Source organism: Sorex fumeus, unplaced genomic scaffold (assembly GCF_029834395.1).
Source record: "Sorex fumeus unplaced genomic scaffold, SorFum_2.1 ptg000006l, whole genome shotgun sequence".
Taxonomy (NCBI): Eukaryota; Metazoa; Chordata; class Mammalia; order Eulipotyphla; family Soricidae; genus Sorex; species Sorex fumeus.
Window position 1 is genome coordinate 59,750,651 of NW_026606063.1, and position 20,346 is coordinate 59,770,996.

Genomic DNA, 20,346 nt, shown 5'->3' on the forward strand with positions numbered 1-20,346 from the left:
CGTTGCACGCAGCCGACCCGGGTCCAATTCCTAAGTCCCTCTCAGAGAGCCCAACAAACTACTGAGAGTACCCTGCCCACACAGCAGAGCCTGGCACGCTCCCTGTGATGTATTTGATATGCCAAAAACAGTAACAACAAGTCTCACAATGGAGACGTTACTGGTGCCCGCTTGAGCAAATCAATGAACAACAGGAGGACAGAGCTACAGTGCTAAAGTTTGGATCAGCCACTGTCCGCTTTTGTTTTGTTTTGTTTTGTTTTGTTTTTGGATCACACCCAGCGATGTACAGGGGTTATTCCTGGCTCTGCACTCAGGAATTACTCCTGGCAGTGCTTGAGGGACTACTATATGGGAAGCTGGCAATAGAACCCTGGTCAGCCGCATGCAAGGTAAACGCTCTGCCCACTGTGCTACTTCAGCTCCTGTCTGCTTCTTCTGTTTTGTAATTGTCCCTTCCTGGGAACCCCTGACAATGGGACCTTCAGCATTGTCTCAGAGCATGCACACACACACACACACACACACACACACACATATACACACACACACACACAGAGCACCTCATGTTTGCCTGGGTACTTTCGATATCACTGAACTACCTTTCAGGCCCTTTCTCACTGCAGATTCCTTACCATAGGACTTTTTTTTTTTAATTGGGTTTTGGAGGTTTTCGGCTACTGAGGCTGGGTCCCTTGGGGCAGGGAGGGCTCTCACCTGCTCCCCTGCCCCCCTCTGAGATACCCCCCCCCCCGAGTGAAACAGCCTGGCACAGAGTCCAGTGTCATGGCTATGGAGGGCACCATGTTGCTCCCATCTGGGAGAAAAAGCCGTGTGATCTGGACGGTGGCCGATGAGGAGATTCTTTTTTTCTTTCCCCCCTTAAATTTTTACTAGTGAAACACCATGAGGTACAGTTGTAGACTTACAAATTTTTGTGCTTGGGTTTCACTTATACAATGATCGAATAGCCATCCCTCAGGATGGGAGATGTGTGATGAGAGTAGACCACAGGACTTTTAAGATTGCCTCAGTGCTTGCCTGAGGGTTTGAACTCACCAGAGAGTTTAAGCCTTAGGAACCTCATCCAGGCCCTGCGTTCCCTCCCACCAGATCTCATGCATGCAAGGCACCTGCTCTTTGGCCACGTGCCCAGCCCGCCTCCAGTCACTGTTTGCCGTACCCGGCATTGTTCAGAGAAACTCCCCGCTCAGTGTCTGGCTATGCTTTTGGGGACACAGGCAGTACCGGGGATCAAACCCTGGCCTGCTTGCAAAACATGCTCTCGAGACTTTTGAGTTTTCTCTCCTGTCCTCTGTTTATAAGTGAAACTATGAATGAAACCGCTATACAATTTCATAGGCAGGTTTTACTGTGTAGTTTTTCAATTCTTTGAGGTAGATGCCCAGAAGCAGGATGCTCAGTGGTACGGAAAGTGCGCAGTTGTTCTTCAGAAGCTGCTAGACTGTTCTTCAGCGAGGCTGAACCCGATCGCAGAAGCATATTACAGATGAAGTTCCCAAGAATTGTTGTTAGCACTTGGTATTAGTAGTGTGGGAGGGTTTGTTTTGGTTGGATTTTAGCTGTTTGGCAGGTGTGGAGAGAATGTTTGCACATTCCTAAGGATTAATGCTGTTGATCTTGCCTTGTATAAACATTTACATTTCTCATCTTAATATCCTCTTTGGTGAGTGTCTGTTAAAAGCTTTGTTTTACTTTAAATTGCATTTCTTTTTTCTTTTTTGGGTCATGCCTGGCAATGCATAGGGGTTACTTTGGGTTACTCCTGGCTCTGCACTCGGGAATTACTCCTGGCGGTGCTCGGGGGACCGTATGGGATGCTGGGAATCGAACCTGGGTCGGCTGCGTGCAAGGCAACGGCCTACCCACTGTGCTATCGCTCCAGCCCCAAATTGGGTTTTCTTACTGTGGAACTTACAAAGTTCTGTGCATATTCTTTTTGTTGTTTGTTTGATTTTTGGTTTGGGGGCCACTCTGAGTGATGCTTAGAGTTTACTCCTGGCTCTGCACTCAGGAATTATTTCTGGCAGTGCTCAGGGGACCATACCGGGTATCAGGGTTAGATCCAGATCAGCTACATGCAAGACAAGCACTCTACCCACTGGACTATCTCGACAGCCCTCTGTATAGATTCTACACTTAATTTCAGTCTTGCACATTTGATTTGCATAAATTTTTTCTATCTTTTTTTTTAGTTCTTTCAACATGAACAAAATAATTTTAATTTTGAGAATGTGAAAATTAAGTTTTTTTTTAAATGGGTCACACTTTTTTTTTTTGGTCATATATAAGAACTCTTTGCCTAATCCCAGATTTTTTTGAATGTTCTTTTATGTTTTTTTCTGATAATTTTATGGCTGTCAAGATATTTTATTGATATTTATGACCTATTTTGAATTAATTGTGTATAAGATGTGAAATTTAAGACTTGCCTTTTGTGTGTAGAGATGAACCAATGTGGTTTGTGAAATGTCCTTAATAATTCCACTGCTTTCTTGCCTTTGTCAAAAATCAGTTGACTATACATGTGTGTCTGTTTCTGAGTTCTCTATTCTATTCCAGCCCGAATGGCTGGAGCGATAGCACAGTGGGTAAGGTGTTTGACTTGCACGCGGTCCACTGGGCTGACCCGAGTTCGATTCCTCCGCCCCTCTCAGAGAGCCCGGCAAGCTACCGAGAGTATCTTGCCCACATGGCAAAGCCTGGCAAGCTACCCGTGATGTATTCGATATACCAAAACACAGTAACAACAAGTCTCACAATGGAAACGTTACTGAGCCCGCTCGAGCAAATCGATGAACAACGGGAGGACAATGCTCCAGGGCTCCAGTGCAGTGCTATTCTATTCCATTAAACTCTGGAAAACCTTTTTCCCTTTGTTCCTACCATATTTTAAAAAGCAGAACTTAAAATCAGATAGTATGATTTCTCCAAATTGATTCTATTTTTTTGAAAGTTGTCTTAACTGCTCTAGTTTCGTTGCCCTTCCAAATAAATTTCAGCTTGTAATTGTCCACCCCAAATACCACTCTCATGTTCCTTTGAGCAAAATAATAAGTGAGGGAAACAAGTCCATAGCATTTAACCAAGTAATGAATAGTTTCTTTGTGCAAAAAAGACAAGTATATCTTCAGTGATGGAAACAAGTTCCCAAATTTTATAAATATGAGAAAGGAATGCAGTTTGGTATTTTGTAATCACCAGTAAAACTAGAAGTCACAAATGCTTAGATAAACTGGGAAACCAAGTTTTTATTCCCTTTTCTTTTTGTTTCTTTGTTTCCTATTCAGCCCGTTCCTTGGTAATAAAATCTCCTGTTTCAAGAAAATGTGTTTCTCCAGAACATCTGGTTGTGGAGCGCAGGTGCTGTGTGTTCTGCTTGTGAACCGCCTTCCTAAAAGTGTGGTGCAGAGGCAAGAACAGACCAGGGTTATCCCAGCCCAGAGAGAGAGAAAAAGAGATTGGATAGTTGTGGGGACGTGTGCACCAAGCAGAGCTTCAAACAGCCTGCCCCAGTGCTTCAGCAAAGAAACAGATTCTGGCTGGGCAAATGTAAAAAATATTCCACTCTGTCATCATCGTTGTTGTCCAAGGAGGGGTAGGAATACAGTGACCAGTAAGAGAGGTGGACAACCAAGATTAGAAAGTACAAAGACCCAGGGGTCGGATGGCTCGTGTATTTGGGAAAAGCAAACAGAGTAGGCAGAGGTTGTACCAATAAAGCAGAAATAAAGCGAACAATGTTGAGATCTGTAGCGGGTCAGATAGCTTCACCCATATAATTAAAAAAAATCAAATGTGCCCCCTAAGAGGAAGTACAGGTTCTCATGAGATTAAACCCAGAGGCAAAACAGCTTCGGTGCTGGAACAAGGTGGTCACCAGCAATTCTGTGTCCAGAGTTTCCCACCTTGCCGCTCCTGCCACCGAAGCTGGTGGCTACAGCTTCAGGGTCACGTCCTCACGCAGCAGCCTCGGGAGCTGGAAGGGAACTCTGTCCTTTCTTTCTCTCCTCCCTGTCCCGTGCTGGAACCTCCATTTTTGTTTGGTAACAGCTTTATAAAGGTATTACTAAAATATAATAAGTGAAGTTCTCCCACTTAACTCAAAGGTTTTTGTTTGTTTTACCTAGTTCACGTAGTTTTGCAGCTGTAACCATCAATTTTAGGGCATTTTATTTTATTTATATTCAGATTTTGGGGGGGACACCCAGCAATGCTTGGGTCTCATTTTTGGCTCTGTAGTCAGGAGTCACTCCTGGTGGTTCGGGTGGGGTGGGGGGCGGGGAGGAAACATATGTGGTACCAGGAATCAAACCAGGGTTGTCTGCCTGCAGGGTAAATGCTGTAACCCCTATACTCTCTCTCTCTCTCTCTCTCTAATCCAGTTTTAGAGCATTTAAACCCCTAACAGAAGTCCCATAACCTTTCAGGCATCACTCCTTGACCCTGCTTATACACTCTGCTCTTAGTTTGAACTAATCACTTGCTTATTTTCTGTCTCTGTATATTTGGTACTGTAGCACTGTAGCACTGTCCTCCTGTTGTTCATCGATTTGCTCAAGCGGGCCCAGTAACGTCTCCATTGTGAGACTTGTTGTTACTGTGTTTGGCATATCGAATACATCACGGGGTGCTTGCCAGGCTTTGCCGTGCGGGCGAGATACTCTCGGTAGCTTGCCAGACTCTCCGAAAGGGGCAAAGGAATCAAACTCAGGCTGGCCCAGTCGGCCGCGTGCAAGGCAAACACTTTACCCACTGAGCTATCACTACATATCATACAAATGCAACCATATGATTTCTGATCTTTCTGTGATTGACTTGTTTTATGTAGCATAATGTTTTCAAGGGTCAAGCTTAATGTTTGCTCGTTTCTTCTAAAGAAAAACAGTATTCCATTGCCTACGTATACTATGACTACATTTACCCATCAGTCTGTTAAAGGACGTTTGAGGTGTTTCCACCTTTCATTTTTTTGTGAACATTCTTTTGACTCGAAGAACACTTGCATACAAATTTTTGTATTTTCTGGTTTCATAGATTTTTTTTAAATAATGTAGGAGTACTGCTATTTATCCAGTCATTGATTAAGCTGATAGAATTAGGCATGAACTCCACATTACTTTTTCTTTTTTTATTCAGAATGTTAATTTTATTATTTTATTATTATTTCACCCCACCCCTTTTTTTTTGATTCACCGTGAGCTACAGTTACAAAGATTTCATGTTTGAGCTTCGGTCATACAATCATCAAACACCCATCCCTTCACCAGTGCACATTTTCCACCACCCAAATCCTCAGTATCCCCCCACCCCCATCCCTGTTCCAATCCTTCCCCTGCCTGTGTGGCAGACAATTTTTATACCGACCTGTGGGACTGCTGGGTTAAATAGTATTAATGTTTAACTTTTTGAAGAATTACCAGGTTGTTTTCCAAAAGAGCTGTACCATTGTACACACCACCCACAATGACATTCTACTTTCTTCACATTCTCAGAAACACTTGTTATTGTCAGACCTTTTTCTTCAGCCATCCCCGTGATCTGAAATGGGGTCTCATTGTAGTTTGGGTTTACATTTCCCTAATGACTAATGATGTTGAGCAACTATTTGTATGCTTATAGTCATTTGTGTGTCTTCTTTGGGAAAAAAATGACTGGACTGATCCTTTGCCCCTTTTTAAGTAGGACTGTCTTTCTTTTTATTATTGGATAGTAAAACTCTTCATGTATATTCTAGATATGTCTTATCAGGTAAATGATTTGCAAACATTATCCTCTTTTGTGGATTTTTTTTCCACTTTCTTCATGATGTCTTTTGAAGAAAGTCAAAACAAAACCAGAAATTTTTGTTTTGGTGAAATTCCACTTACCTTTTTCCCTTTGGTTATTTTTGCTTTTGATATCAAATCTAAGAAACAGTTGTCTAATCCAAAATCCCTATTTTAATCCCTTTGCTTTCTCCTAAAAATTTGAGATGTGGTCTTTTACATTAAGGACTTTGCTCAGTCTTAAACTATTTATTGTTTGTGATTTGAAGTGTAAGTAATCCTGTTTCATTCTTTTACACATCATGTTTTACTGGTCCTAAGACCTTTTTTTTTTTCTTTTTGGGTCACACCTGGCAATGCTCAGGGGTCACTCCTGGTTCTGCACTCAGGAATCAATCCTGGCGGTGTTCAGGGGACCATATGGGATGCTGGGAATTGAACCCGGGTCAGCGCATGCAAGGCAAATGCCCTACCCGCTGTGCTATTGCTCCAGCCCCCTAAGACCATTTATTAAAAAGATCATTCTTTCCTTATTGAATTGAAATGTCACTTGTTGAAAGTCAATTAACCTTATGTACATAGATTTGTTTCTGTACTCCTATATTTTTTGTTCTAAATATCTAAATATCAGACAGAGATTCTTGGACTAGAGTGGTAGTACATCAGATAGATCACATACATGCCTTGCTCATGACTGACTGGGTTTAATCCCCAAAATCCGATATGGTCCCCTGAGGAGTGATCCCTGAGCACAGAGTCAAGAATAAGATCAAAGCACCACTGACTGTAAACAAAAACTGAAACAAAATTAAAAACCAGATATAGAGATTCCCTATATTTATTCTATTCCACACATCTATCCTTATATTAGTACTGCACTACTTTGATTTTAGTTACCTTGTAAGTTTTCTTGGAAATAAATGTGACTCTTCAACTTAGATCTTCTTATTTAAACTTGTGAATATTCTGAGTTCCTTGGATTTCCATAGAAATTTTAGCATCAGCTTGTCAATTTCTACAAAAAGAAGCCAGCATAAAATTTAAAATAGTAGTAAGAATAATAATAATAACTTTTTGAAGTCATCTTATCTGGGGTTCTGATAAGGTAAAGGTAAGGTAAAGGCCCTCCCGTTGATCGTCGATTTGCTCGAGCGGGCCCAGTAACGTCTCCATTGGAGACTTTGTTGTTACTGTGTCTGGCATATCGAATACTCTCGGTAGCTTGCCGGGCTCTCCGAGAGGGGCGGAGGAATCGAACTCGGGTCGGCCATGTTGGCCGCGTGTAAGGCGAACGCCCTACCCGCTGTGCTATCGCTCCAGCCCTGGGGGTTCTGATAGGACTTATATTTAAAATGTAAGGGCCAGAGAGATAGTACAGCAGTAAAGTACTTGTCTTGCATATGGCACACATGGGTGTGATTCCCTGGAGTGACATATGGTACCCTGAGCACAGTGAGTGTGGCCCCTCCAAATAAAACAAAGCAAAAACTATACATCAAGTTTCCTTCATACTAAGTTTCTCGTTCATCAGTGTAGGCTAGCTTCCATTTATCTTCATCTTTAAAATTTCTTTCCAGTGTTTTATAATCAGAAGGTTTGCTTGACTTCATTTGTTTAATGTCTTTCTAAATATTTAATTTCTGATTGTTTTGTAGATGAAGTGTTTTAATTTTACTTTCAGGTTGTTTATTGCCGATGTATAGAATTTACAGTGATTGCTGTACAAAGCCATGTATCCTGCAAACTTCTCGAAATCATTTATTCATTCTGCCCACAAAAAAAAAAATCTTTTTAAGCAACTTCTGGTCACTCTCTGCAAAACTTCAGAGTAGAATGGGTGCAGAGTAGATATGGGTATAGGACTGGAAACTGCTCTTCTGTGCCTCGGTGGACTTTTTGCCTTCCAGACAGTAGTTCCCTCCAGCCTCTGTTTCCTCTGTTTGGACAAATGCTCTGTCCCACTGCCACTTAGAAGTAGGTAAAGAAAGGAGCCGGGGAGATAGTACAGCAGGTGGGGCGCTTGCCTTGCACACATCATACCCAGGTTCAATCTCCATCACCCCATATGGTCCCCCAAGCCATGACAGGAGTGATCACTTAGCACAGAGTCAGTAGTAAGCCCTGAACCCTACTAGGTACGGCTTTAAGACAAAATTTTTTTTTTAAAAGAAGATACAGAAGATAGCATTTGGCTTCATTATTTTGTGAAAAGATTGGTATTCAAGTATTCACTGTCAGTGGGGAGAAGAGAAGGTGATACCAAGAAGTTTGGGGGTTGGTTGTTGTGTCTTTTCATTTGGAGCCACAATTGGAGGAGTCACTAACAGCTTAGTGTTCAGTGATTGCTCCTGGTGGTGCTGGGGGGAACCACAAGATGCTCATCCTGCTTGAAAGTCTAAACTCCACCTTGAGCTGTCTTTTCAGCCTGTTTCATTCTTTTTTAAAAAATTTCTGTTTATGGGGCTGGAGCAATAGCACAGCGGGTAGGGTGTTTGCCTTACACACGGCCAACCCGGGTTCGATTCCCAGCATCCCATATGGTCCCCTGAGCACCGCCAAGGGTAATTCCTGAGCACAGAGCCAGGAGTAACCCCTGTGCATTGCCGGGTGTGACCCAAAAAGCAAAAAAAAAAAAATCCTGTTTGTGATATTGGTGCTACAAAATAAAAGTCTTGGGGCCAGAGCAATAATACAGTGGGGAAGGTGCTTACCTTGCATGCAGCCAACTGGGTTCTATCCCTAACATTCCATATGGTCCTCCTAATAACTTCTAAGCACTGTCGGGTTTGGCCCCAAAACAATAAACAAACAAAATTTTTTTTTCAAAAATGAAAGTCTTTTTCATCCCCATCTCCTTAAGAAATAATGTCATTTGTGCATTCCTCAGATAAAAATGATGTGCCAGGGTTTTCTGCTTCAAAAACGATCTCTCTTCTCGTTTCTCCCACCCGCACAGCATATTCCTCTGCAGACATTATTGAAGTTCATGGTGGACATTGCCCAGGGGATGGAGTATCTGAGCAACAGGAACTTCCTCCACCGAGATTTAGCTGCTCGAAACTGCATGTAAGAATCCTGACTCATGCTGGGATGGATGGGTCTACTAGTGTCTGGGATCTGGGGAATAGAAATAAAATAGAAATATGAAAACTTTGAGGAGAGCTAGGTTTGGTGGGGCGGTAGGACCGACTGTGATGATGACTTTGTCTGGTGGATGTATGACTGGCTTTGACTTAGGGGATTTCAGGAGCCCTGGATTTTTGAGTCTGGTATCTTCAAACCTTTATCCTGTAATTACATCTTATTTCAATGCTCTCATGTCCCAAGGAGTACTGGGTCTCAGCCTTGTGACCTTTCACCACAACTCTTAGCTAACCAGAACCCAGAATTGTATGAATGTCAGTGCATTACAAAAAGAACCACAAAACTCACAAAGATTTTGTCCACACTGGTTTTATGTCCTAATGCTACCTTTAAAGTGGTTTGGGGGCTGTGGTCACCCTGAATCCTTTCTTGTACCACAGGGGTGAGAACTTACCAAATCACTTTGACCTTAAGTCTCTTAGTCTCTTCAACCTGCTTCATCAGGACCAGTACCTATTGTGAATCTTCACAAACAGTATATAGTTATTTTGGTTTGGTTTGGTTATGTTTTGAACCCAAGTCAACCTTATGCAAGGAAAACATCTTTAGTCCTATACCATCTCTTCAGCCTCAATATCTAACTTTGGGTTTTTGTATAGTCCCTGCCTCTCCTCATCTTTCTTGTCAAGGGTCTATTGGGTTTGGGTTTGGGTTTGGGTTTGGGTTTGGGGGCCAATCCCGGCAGTGCTCACAGCTTACTCTTAGCGCTGCTGGTGGGGCTCAAGGGACCTTATGGGGTACTAGCAATCAAACCCAGGTCGGTCACATAGGAGGCAAGTTCCCTGCCCACAGTACTCTCTCGAGCTCCCCTAATTCTTGATTGTAAGTTTGCAATGGCAAGAAGACAGTGTTCCCTGAACATATTGCTCAACTTTGGTTTTTTTCTTGTTGATAGGACTAGGGAATTTTCCCCTTCATTGCTCCAAACCAGCCTGTCTGCTAGTCTTCTATCATTTTCACATCATTTTTAAAACCCAGAGGATTTTGGTTTTGGTTTATGGGTCACACCCAGCAGTGCTCAGGACTTACTCCTGGCTCTGTGCTCAGGGATCACTCCTGGTGTGACTCTGCAGTAGCAGGGATCCAATGAAGGTAGGCTAAATGCATAGCAAGTGCCATAACTCTCTGTCCTAACAACTCTGCCTCTGTTTTTATTTTTATTTAAATTGTTTTTCTAGAGTGGAGATACAATCATGAAAATCTTTTGTTTCCCTTTAATATTTTCTTCCTATTTTTCTATTAAGTGGGCATCTGAATTGAGGGGCCCCCAGGACAAGGACTTTGAGGCAATCTTTGAGGCAGACAGCTTCAAGGATACTTGCTTCAATTTTTTTTCCGTTGGGATTTTTTAAGATTCTCCCATATTACTGGCATAACCAGAAAAGAGGGGAATCAAAGACAAAGTAATCAGTGCTCACTTAGCATGATTCATGCATTCCAGGAATCGGGATGTGTTCATGGGAAAGGCATGGCAGTCCCCCACCATGTTAAGTTACCTTCTTACAGAGGACTCAGGTGGTCTACACTAGGGTTACATTTTCCTCCCTGCCTCTCCTCCTCATCTTTCTTGTCTAAGGTCTATTAAAGCATTTGGCTTAGGAATGCTTCTGTCTCCCTTGAATTCTCCGGTGAACTCCAGGAGTCCCACTGACCATGTCCACAGACACTGAGAGTCCCTGATAGCATGTGTGTTTCTTCCCCTCTCCAAACTTTTCTGAGGCTCACTCAGCTGAGTCGTGCAAATGAGACAGCAGGCCGGAAGGCCACTGGCATCTTCACAGAGGAGTCTGGTTCTGCCACTCCTCCTGCTCCTGTACCTTACTTTCTTCCAAGTACCCTATTGTCTGGTAATCGGCGTCATTGCTGGCCAAGATCCCCACACAGAGCAGATGCACGTTAGAGCTGCCCGGGTTCCCTCTTCTTGTCCTGTGACTGCTCCCGGAGCAGCACCCTCAGGGGCAGGTGGAGTCTCTGTTTTAGGAACAGATCGTCAACGTTTCCTGCTCTGTCTCAGGCTCACCTTACCATTTAGAGCTTTGCACCTGAGATCATGAGGATGTCAACTTTCTCTCTGTAGGTTGCGAGATGATATGACCGTCTGTGTCGCCGACTTTGGCCTTTCCAAGAAGATTTACAGTGGTGACTACTACCGCCAAGGCCGCATCGCCAAGATGCCTGTGAAGTGGATTGCCATCGAAAGTCTTGCAGACCGAGTCTACACCAGTAAAAGCGATGTGGTACATACACAGTTTTGATTTGGGGGTGGGGGGGCACACGTGGCAAAAATGAAGGCATACTGAACCGAGTGACTGGTGGCATAGACATTTTACTTTGATAAACTGAGGGTTTGAATCATGCTCACATACCTCTTTGCTATTACCTGGTACCCTCATTCAGGTAGGATGTTGGATTTTGGGGAAGCATCTTGATAGTCAGAAGGTCTTTGTTTTGTATAGTCCCTTAAGTTATTCCCAATTATCTTTTTCCTTCCTTCTTTCCTTCCTTCCTTCTTTCCTTCCTTCCTTCCTTCCTTCCTTCCTTCCTTCTTTCCTTCCTTCCTTTCTTTCCTTTTCTTTCTTTCTTCCTTTCTTCCCTTCTTCCTTTCTTTCTTTTGCTATTTCTTTCTTTCTTTTTCTTTTACTGTTTCTTTCTTTCTTTCTTTCTAAAATGAATCATCATGAGATATATAGTTTCAAAGTTGTTCTTGACTGAGTTTCAGTAATACAATGTTCCAATACCCATCCTTTTATAAGTGTACATTTCCCACCAACAATGTACCCAGTTTCTCTCCTGCCACCCCCTACCCCTAGCCTGCCTCTGTGCCTATATGGAAGACACTTTCCTTCTTATTCTGCCTCTCTCCTCTCCTCCTTTCCTCTCCCTCCCTCCCTCTCTCTCTCCCTCTTTCTCTCTCTCCCTCTTTCCTCTCTCTCTCTTCTCTCTCTCATCCCCAGTTATCTTTATGACAAACTAATGACTGATTTCCCACAACTGAGATAGTTGATGTTCACATAAATGAAATGAGTCCTTGTATTAGCTCATAGAATCCAGAGACTCCATAAATGGTGCTGTGTAATCACAACCTGATGTGGCCAAGAAAACATGTTTCCAAGGTAGTGCATCAAATGAGTATTGACAGGAGGGGAAGAGCCGGCCTTGGTCCTATCTTCTGGGGCAGCTCGAGTGAGTGTGCCAAGAGCTGAGCTCCACTGAGCCCAGGTCATGGCCCTGGTGGGGAGAGCAGAGTGTCCCTGTCAGAATTGTCTGCTTTGTGCACGACCTTCAGGGCTTTGAGGAAATGACCTTTCCCAAAGAAAAAGGCCATTCAGCCTCTCTGGAAAGACTCGCTGCCTAACTCATTGCTTTGTTCTCAGTGGGCGTTTGGCGTGACCATGTGGGAGATAGCCACACGGGGAATGACTCCCTACCCTGGAGTCCAGAACCACGAGATGTATGACTACCTTCTCCACGGCCACAGGCTGAAGCAGCCTGAGGACTGCCTGGATGAGCTGTAAGTGAGCCTGCCCGGGTCATTGGGCACTCAGCAAAGGGCATGGGGCGGGGCCACTCGGAGCCTGCAGCGGGCAGTCACTGCACCTGTCCCTGGCCCCAGCTTCCCATAGGGAGATGGTCATGGCAGAATAGCTGATGGCTTCCCAGTACTGTGTCTCTAAGCCGTTTCTCCACTGTGGTCCCTCAGTGAACATTCCCCCACCGTGGAATATCTTCGTGGGATCTCTCAGGCCAGCTGATGTATGCTGCTCTGCTGCCCTTGGAACTTGAGTGATCGCTACCCGCCCCCACTCCAGGAATAACCTTTCTGGATAGAACATTGCAGACTCACCCATCATAGTCATATCTTTAATCAGGACATTTAAAAACCAGAGCCTGAACATTTGACATCAGCTAGTCAGGAAAATCACTGGAAAATGTTCCAGCCAGGCAATCCCTCAGCCCTGTTTGTGTCTAGAGACTGCAATCCAGAGATATATGTTTTAGAATGTTCCTGGAGGAACTGGAGAGATAGTACGTTGCATTGCGTTGCACATAGCTGACCCTGGTTCCATCCCCAACACCACATACAGTTCTCTGAGCACTACCAAAGGGTGGTGTTACAAATAGACACAATACAACGTCTAAAACTTTAGATACTCCTTAAGTTTAACAGAATGGAGGTAACAAAAAGTGTACTTGAAAATCAATCTTCTCCATTACTATCCTCTAACAAAGAAGAATAAGTAGGCTCGAAAATAAATAATCTCCATTCCTATTCTCCTCCCCCACATTTTTTTTTGGGGTCACACCCAGCGATGCTCAGGGGTTACTCCTGGCTCTGCGCTCAGGAATTACCCCTGGTGGTGCTTGAGGGACCATATGGGTTGCCGGGGATTGAACCTGGGTCAGTCATGTGCAAGGCAAACACCCTACCTGCTGTGTTATCGCTCCAACCCTCCTCTCCCACATTTTATCTTTTTAGGTATCCTCCCAGTGAGGCTTATTTCCCTTTTATAAAAGTCCTTTTAGGGGCTGGCGCAATAGCACAGTGGATAGGGCATTTGCCTTGCACGCAGCCAACATGACCGACACAGGTTCGATTCCCAGCACCCCATATGGTCCCCTGAGCACCGCCAGGAGCAATTCCTGAGTGTACAAGCCAGGAGTAACCCCTGAGCATCGCCAGGTATGACCCAAAAAAAGCAAAAATAAATAAATAAATAAAAATAAAAGTCCTTTTAGTGTCTCTTTGAGAACCTGTTTATTGTTGGTGAATTCCTATCACTATTGTTTATCTAAAGAAAAGGTCCTTATTACTCTTCTGGTTTTGTTTTGTCTTTTGTTTTTGTTTTTGGGTCACACCCCGCAATGCTCAGCAGTTACTCCTAGCTCTGCACTCAGAAATTAACTCCTGGCAGTGCTCGGGGAACCATATGAGATGCCGGGGATCAAACCTCTGTTAGCCATGTTCAAGGCAAGTGCCCTACCATCTGTGATATCTCTTCCACCACTCTATTTCTCCTCAACCCTGAATGATAGCCTAGCTAGGGGGAGAGTTCTTGTTGCAGCTCTTTTCCACTCAGCCCATCACACAGGTCAGTCCACTCCTCTCTGACCTGTTTCCGAGGACAAACCTGCTGCCAGTCTTCCTTGGCCTCAGTCTCTGTGACTCTTTGCTTTCACTGCTTTTCGTAGTCTCTCTTTACCTTTGACTTTCGTCATTTCAATTATGTCTTGGGGAGTGTCTGTTTTGTTTCTATTTGTTGGCAACTCTTGGAATTTCCAGAACCTGAAGGCCTGACTCCTTTCCTGCCTTGGAAAAGTTCTTAGCTATTATTTTTGCAAGTAAGAATTCTGTTCCTGGGCTGGAGAGCTAGCACTGGAGGTTAAGGCTCTTGCCTTGATCTGCCTGCATGGTCTCCTTATGCCCCTTCCTATAAAAGCTTTGTTCATCAGGGTTTCAGGCAACTTTCGTGTAGATAAATAAAAGTTTCAGTATAGATTTGCTGTGGTTGCTGGAGTCAGTAAACCAAATTCTCCTGTTCAGACTTCTGGACTCCAGCTCACCTCCATGGTGGATTTTCAAGGCAATAATTTTTTTTTTAAAGCAAAACAACTGCTTTTATTTAGAGATATAAAGAACAGGAGGGAGAAAGAGAGTAACTTGTTTAAGAGAGAATTTGAGCTTCTCCAGAGGCAGAGAGAGCTGAGGGTCCACATCTTAAGAGGGGAGATGAGGGTGACCTATACTTGGGCAACCTATGCCTGGCAACATGGGTACAGGCAGCATAGGCTGGCAATGTATGTGCACTCTTCCTTTGTCCATGTTAGTTCATACACACTTTTCTCCAACTGCCCCAATGTGAGGCTTCTCACCTAGGTAAACTGCTGGGTGCTTAAGGCAATAATGTTTGTTTCTGAAAAGAGGATGCAACTTCAGTCAGACAATAGCAGAGGAAGTGTCTTTTGCCTTTCCCTTTTGCCTTCCCCTGTGTTCTGAAAGGCGTGCATTTTTGCAGTGATTATCCTGAGTGCTTTGGTTTAAGTTTAAACTGTGTCACATTGCGGGTTTTAAATGCTTCACACAGAACCCAAGTAGAGAATGCTGAATCTGTCTGCTGTGAAAGTTGCAGAGTCAGCGTCGGCTTGTGGGTGGGGAAGTTCTGGTCCCCACATGCCTGGCTGGCTTCTGCACTTCTGGCTTACAGAGGCTCTGGTAAAAGTAATTTCTGCCTCAATTCCCACCCTTCTGGGGGGCTGTTGGTCAGCACTTCCCAGAGGTGAGGCTCGTTCCATATCTGCAGCATTTTCATCCAGAATCAAAACAGGTACTTAGGAGCTTCTCATCTGTATTTCGTGTCCTTCACTGGGATGAATTCACACCCATATTTAATTGCCCTTTAGTCCTTCTAGTTTTATTTTGATTGATCTTTGGCTTTGGGGCTATACCCAGCTGTGCTCAGGGCTGACTCCTGGCTCCGTGCTCAGATCACTACTGGTGGGGCTCAGGGAATCATCTGACGTGCCAGGATCAAACCTGGGTTTCTGAGTGCAAGGTCAGCTCCTGCTTGCGATTGTTGAATTTATAAATCCTCCCATTTCTCACCTAGACAGGTCCTCTCACTAGCTTCTTGACCTACATCTGTGAACCACCCTTTTAATGGATAGGTCTATGCTCACCATGTCTTTGAAACTCAAATTTCAGACCAGCAAGATAGCTTGAAGAGCCAATGTGCTTGTCTTGCATGTGCCAGGCCCCAAGTTTGGTTCCTGGCACCACATGGCCCCTTGAGGACAGCAGGATGTCACTCTGGGGCCCCCTGAGCCCTACTTAGGAGCTTCATCCCTAAAAATCACATTTTTACTTCCATATATTTAATACAGCATTGAGGGGAAAATAAATTTTGAAGCAGTTTTGCTACCATGCAATGTTGTTTTTAAAAACTGTTTAGGATTGGAATGATAGTACAGCAGGTAAAGCCCTTGCCTTGCACTTGGTTAACCCAGGTTCTATCCCGGCATCCCATATGGTACCCCAAAAATGCCAGGAGTGATCCCTGAGTTCTGAGCTAGTAGTAAGCCCTGAGCACTATCAAGTGTGGACCAGAAAACAAAAGTAAAAACAATTTAAAAAGATTATTAAATGCTTTTTTAAAAGATTATTTAATGCTTTCTCCTGAAACCTAGAAAATTTGCAAATAAATTAGGAAGCACTGACCCTTGAAGTAATAAAAGGACAGTGTGTATCTAAGAATTTCTCGCAGGTCATCTCCAATTGCAAACAATCAAGGCTTTTGTGGGAAAAGGGAAGTCATACAAATTGATTTATATCATGAAAAACCTCAAAAATTAGAAACCAAAACTATTTCCCAAGCCTCAGTAACCATCAAGTGAAAATAAAACAGTAAGTAAGAGGTTCTGGGCCTGAAGGCCATGTGAAGGGTTGTCTCACCAGGAGGAGCCCCTGTTAGTATCATCTCAATGTCTCCTGTTCTTTTCTGTCCCTGTGGACCTGACTTTGCAAGTCTCCACTTTCCAGAAGTATGTGTAAGGGTTGACAGAGGCCAAAAAAGTATCAGAGTTTTTAAAAATATGGACTGTTACACACCTACAGGAAGGAAATCTGCACATTGTATATGAAGCATCCCATTAGCAGAACCAGCCTTAGGATTTGCTAGCTGTAATCAAGTGCACAGATGAGAATTCCTACTTATGCTCCTCAGATACCAGCCATCAGGTGATTTCAAAGCAGCTTGTTTTCTTGTCCAATGATAAGCGTATCAGTTTCTGAAAACAGGAAAGATGGTCGTGAGGTGATAGGGTTCACTCAATCTCAGTCTAAAATCATTTCTAGTTTAGGTGTCTCCATTCTACTGTCTTGGTACAAATAGCGCTCCGTAATCATTTTTCATCACATTTCTAAACAACCAGAATAGAGAAATCACTTGGAAAGAGGACTGCCCCTCCAGAACCCCTGAGTAGAGGGGTCAGGAGATGCTGCTGAACAGAATACTGAGTGATATCCTTATGCCAGTTCTTATTGTTATTACAAAGTAACAATGGGGACTCTTGAGAGAATTGGATACAGTGACACAGACACTTTATCTTTCCCTTCTCCTCACACCCAATTCTCCTAAGCCATTACTCTAGGGCCTTCCTAATGACAAACCCAACCCGAAGGTAGAGAATAGGAGTTGGCATATTTTCTTCAATAAAGTGCCAAACGGTAGCTATTCTTGGTTTTGCAAGCCACAGGGTCTCTGAAACAACTAATTAGCTTTGTTGTGTGTAGCCCCAAGCAATGTGTGAGCAAATAAATGTATTCCAATAAAAATTCAAATAAATGTGTTACAATAAAACTTCATTCACAAAATTAACAGCAGACCAGATTTGACCCATGGACCATAGTTTGCCAACCTGTGATATAAAGATACAGATCTGAAATACTCCTTCTTCGCAAAGTTGGATGTAATTGTCCCATGTCCTCTCCTCCTGCAGACAGAAGCACATTTTTTTCTTTTTGAGTCACACCCAGTGATGCTCAGGGGTTACTCCTGGCTCTGCACTCAGGAATTACCCCTGGTGGTACTTCGGGGGACCATATGGGATGCTGGGAATCAAACCCAGGTCATCCGCGTGCAAGGCAAATGCTCTACCCGCTATGCTATCGCTCCAGCCCACTTATCACATACCTGTGGAACATTTTTAAATGTTGAACAAAGATTTTAGCAAAGAAACATCCAGAAGCTTCCCCTATAGTGGAACTAGTATAGACTGATAAGTGGTTAAAAAAAAATTAAAGGTTGTGGGGGCTGGAGAGATAGCACAGCAGGTAGGGCGTTTGCCTTGCACGCGGCCGACCTGGCTTAGATTCCCAGCATCCCATATGGTCCCCTGAGCACCACCAGGAGCAACTCCTGAGTGCAGAGCCAGGAGTAACCCCTATGCATCACCAGGTGTGACCCAAAAAAGCAAAAAAAAAAAATTAAAGGTTGTATTAAAATAGGGGCTGTGGTCAAAGAGAGAATATGGTGGGGAGGCTGCTTGACATGCACATGGCTTACCCAGGTTCAATCCCTGGCATCACATACGGTTCTCCAAGCCCTTCGCGAGTGATCCCTGAATGCAGAGCCAGGAGTAAGATCTGAGCAGGTGTGGCCCAAGACCCCCAGAATTAAATGAATGCAACAGGGCCTGGATTGCCCACAGGGCCTGGTTGTTGTGCCAGTAGGTGACTCCCTCTCCTTTCCTTGTAGGTATGAAATAATGTACTCCTGCTGGAGAGCGGAGCCCTTGGAACGGCCCTCCTTCTCCACCTTGAGGATACAGCTAGAAAAGTTCTTAGAAAGTTTGCCTGAGGTTCAGGACAAAGCCGACATTATTTACATCAACACTCAGTTTCCAGAGAGCGGTGAAGAAAGTCCTGACAGCACGGAGTTTACGCAGCTGGACATGGACATTGATCCGGACTCCATCATTGCTTCTTGCACCCCCAGTGCCACTGTCAGCCTGGTCACGGCAGAAGTTCATGAGAGCAGACCTCATGAAGAAGAAGAAAGATACATCCTGAATGGGGCCGGTGAGGAGCAGGATGAGCCAACAGCGGTCGCCCCTGCCATGAGTACTGAGGGAAAGAAGGGTGTTCTACCGGAGGACAGACCCCTAAGGAGTGGGGCCCCCTGGTCCCAGACCAGCACGTTGCCGGTGGGGAGTCCATCTCCAGAGGAACTTTTGCTTGTTGAGGACTCCTTGGAAGAATCAGAGGACCCCATGTGAGGGGAGCTGAGAGGCATTCCCAGGCCTGGGAGAGTTTCAGCATTAGGAGAACACATGTGCATGCCATGATTTGGGTCTTTGTCTTCCTTACCAAGTCAGCACCTTGACCCAAGGTGAATGTTGTCAAGTCATCAATCATTAAAAACACACAATAAGCGCTGGAAGGGTACTACAGTGGGCAGAGAGTTTGCCTTGCACATGGACAGGTTTGATCTTCGCTCCACGTATGGTGTCTGAGCCCTGCCAGATGTGATTCCTGAGTACAGAGCCAAGAGTCAGCCCTGAGCACAGCCAGCTGTGGCCCCCAAACAAACAAACAAAACTAAATAAAAGCACACAATATATTTATTTAAAAAGAAAAGTATATGGATGTATATGGTTGAAAGAGACAGATTTTATATTTTAATAAAAGATGCTGTATTCTATTGCCCTTACCTTGCAGCTTTTAAAATGGAAGCTGGAACACCTTTATCATGACAGTTCCTCAAGGTTAACACTTGCAGAGTCGATGTTGTATTTATTTTTGTAAGAAACTTTTCTTTTGTAAAGTTGTAAAATAAGTTGTAAAAAAGATGTATATTCGTAAAGTGAAATACCATATCTGACTTTGCTCCTGAATCTTAGGAAAAGTCTGAGATGTCTGTCTGAATTCTATGTTTGTAAAATGATTCCTGTAATATTTAAGGTTTCATTTAAGGTTTGTTCTTCAATGTGACTTCCAAATAAAACATAACTGATGACAAATATGTTTTACTTATCGGGCCCCTTGGAAAAACAGTGGTCGTTGCAGCTTGGCACCTTTGCAGAGGAATTCCTTCAACACCGGGCCCTTGATGTGTCTCCCAACTATCATGTTTTCTTTTTTCTTTTCTTTTTTTTTCCTTTTTGGGCCACACCCAGCTATGCACAGGGGTTACTCCTGGCTCTGCACTCAGGAATCACTCCTGGCGGTGCTCGGGGGACCATATGGGATGCTGGGAATCGAACCTGGGTCGACTGCGTGCAAGGCAAATGCCCTACCCGCTGTGCTATTGCTCCAGCCCCCCAACTGTCATGTTTTCCATAGAGACATGCAAAAGCCACCCCAGAGAAACCAAAGATGAAGAACAAAAGTTATAAAAGGCTCAAAGAGCACAAGTCTGCATGGCGGGTTCACAGTTAACTGTGGGAGAGAGAGTTCCAGAGACAGGGAAGCCCCCGTCTGTGTGGGAGGCAAAGCCCAGGTGGGGGAGGCCAGGCAGTGAGTGGGGACATCTGAGTTTCCATCCTTAACTCACTTTTTTGGGGGGGCTTTTTTGATCACACCCAGCGATGCTCAGGGATTACTCTTAGCTCTACACTCAGAAATTACTCCTGATGATACTCAGGGGACCATATGGGATGCCAGGGATTGACGCTGGGTCAACCACACTCAAGGCAAACTTCCTACCTGCTGTTCTATTACTCCAGTCCAACTCTGTGACATCTTAGCCGCCATTGCCTTTGAGCACTTGACTGTCCTGTTTAATCTCTACCTCATTACTCTTGGCACCAGTTCCATCCCAGTGGAAGAGCCAGGGATGCCCAAGCAGGGAAGGCTGCATACCCAGCTGTGGCCCACAGCTAGAGAGGGCTGGGGAGGGAAGTAAGTAAGTAAAAGTAA

General features: G+C 44.2%; 1 protein-coding gene across 1 annotated transcript in view; it reads left to right on the forward strand.

Annotated features, from left to right (window-relative positions):
• MERTK (MER proto-oncogene, tyrosine kinase) overlaps positions 1-19,436 on the forward strand; it is a 124,394-nt gene extending 104,958 nt beyond the window's left edge. The window contains exons 16-19 of the mRNA XM_056128811.1: positions 8,746-8,855; positions 11,011-11,170; positions 12,308-12,444; positions 18,185-19,436. Of these exons, the coding sequence (XP_055984786.1) occupies positions 8,746-8,855; positions 11,011-11,170; positions 12,308-12,444; positions 18,185-18,704 (927 nt within the window). The 3' untranslated portion in view covers positions 18,705-19,436. The remainder of the gene's footprint in view (positions 1-8,745; positions 8,856-11,010; positions 11,171-12,307; positions 12,445-18,184) is intronic.
• The last annotated feature ends 910 nt before the right edge of the window (positions 19,437-20,346 follow it).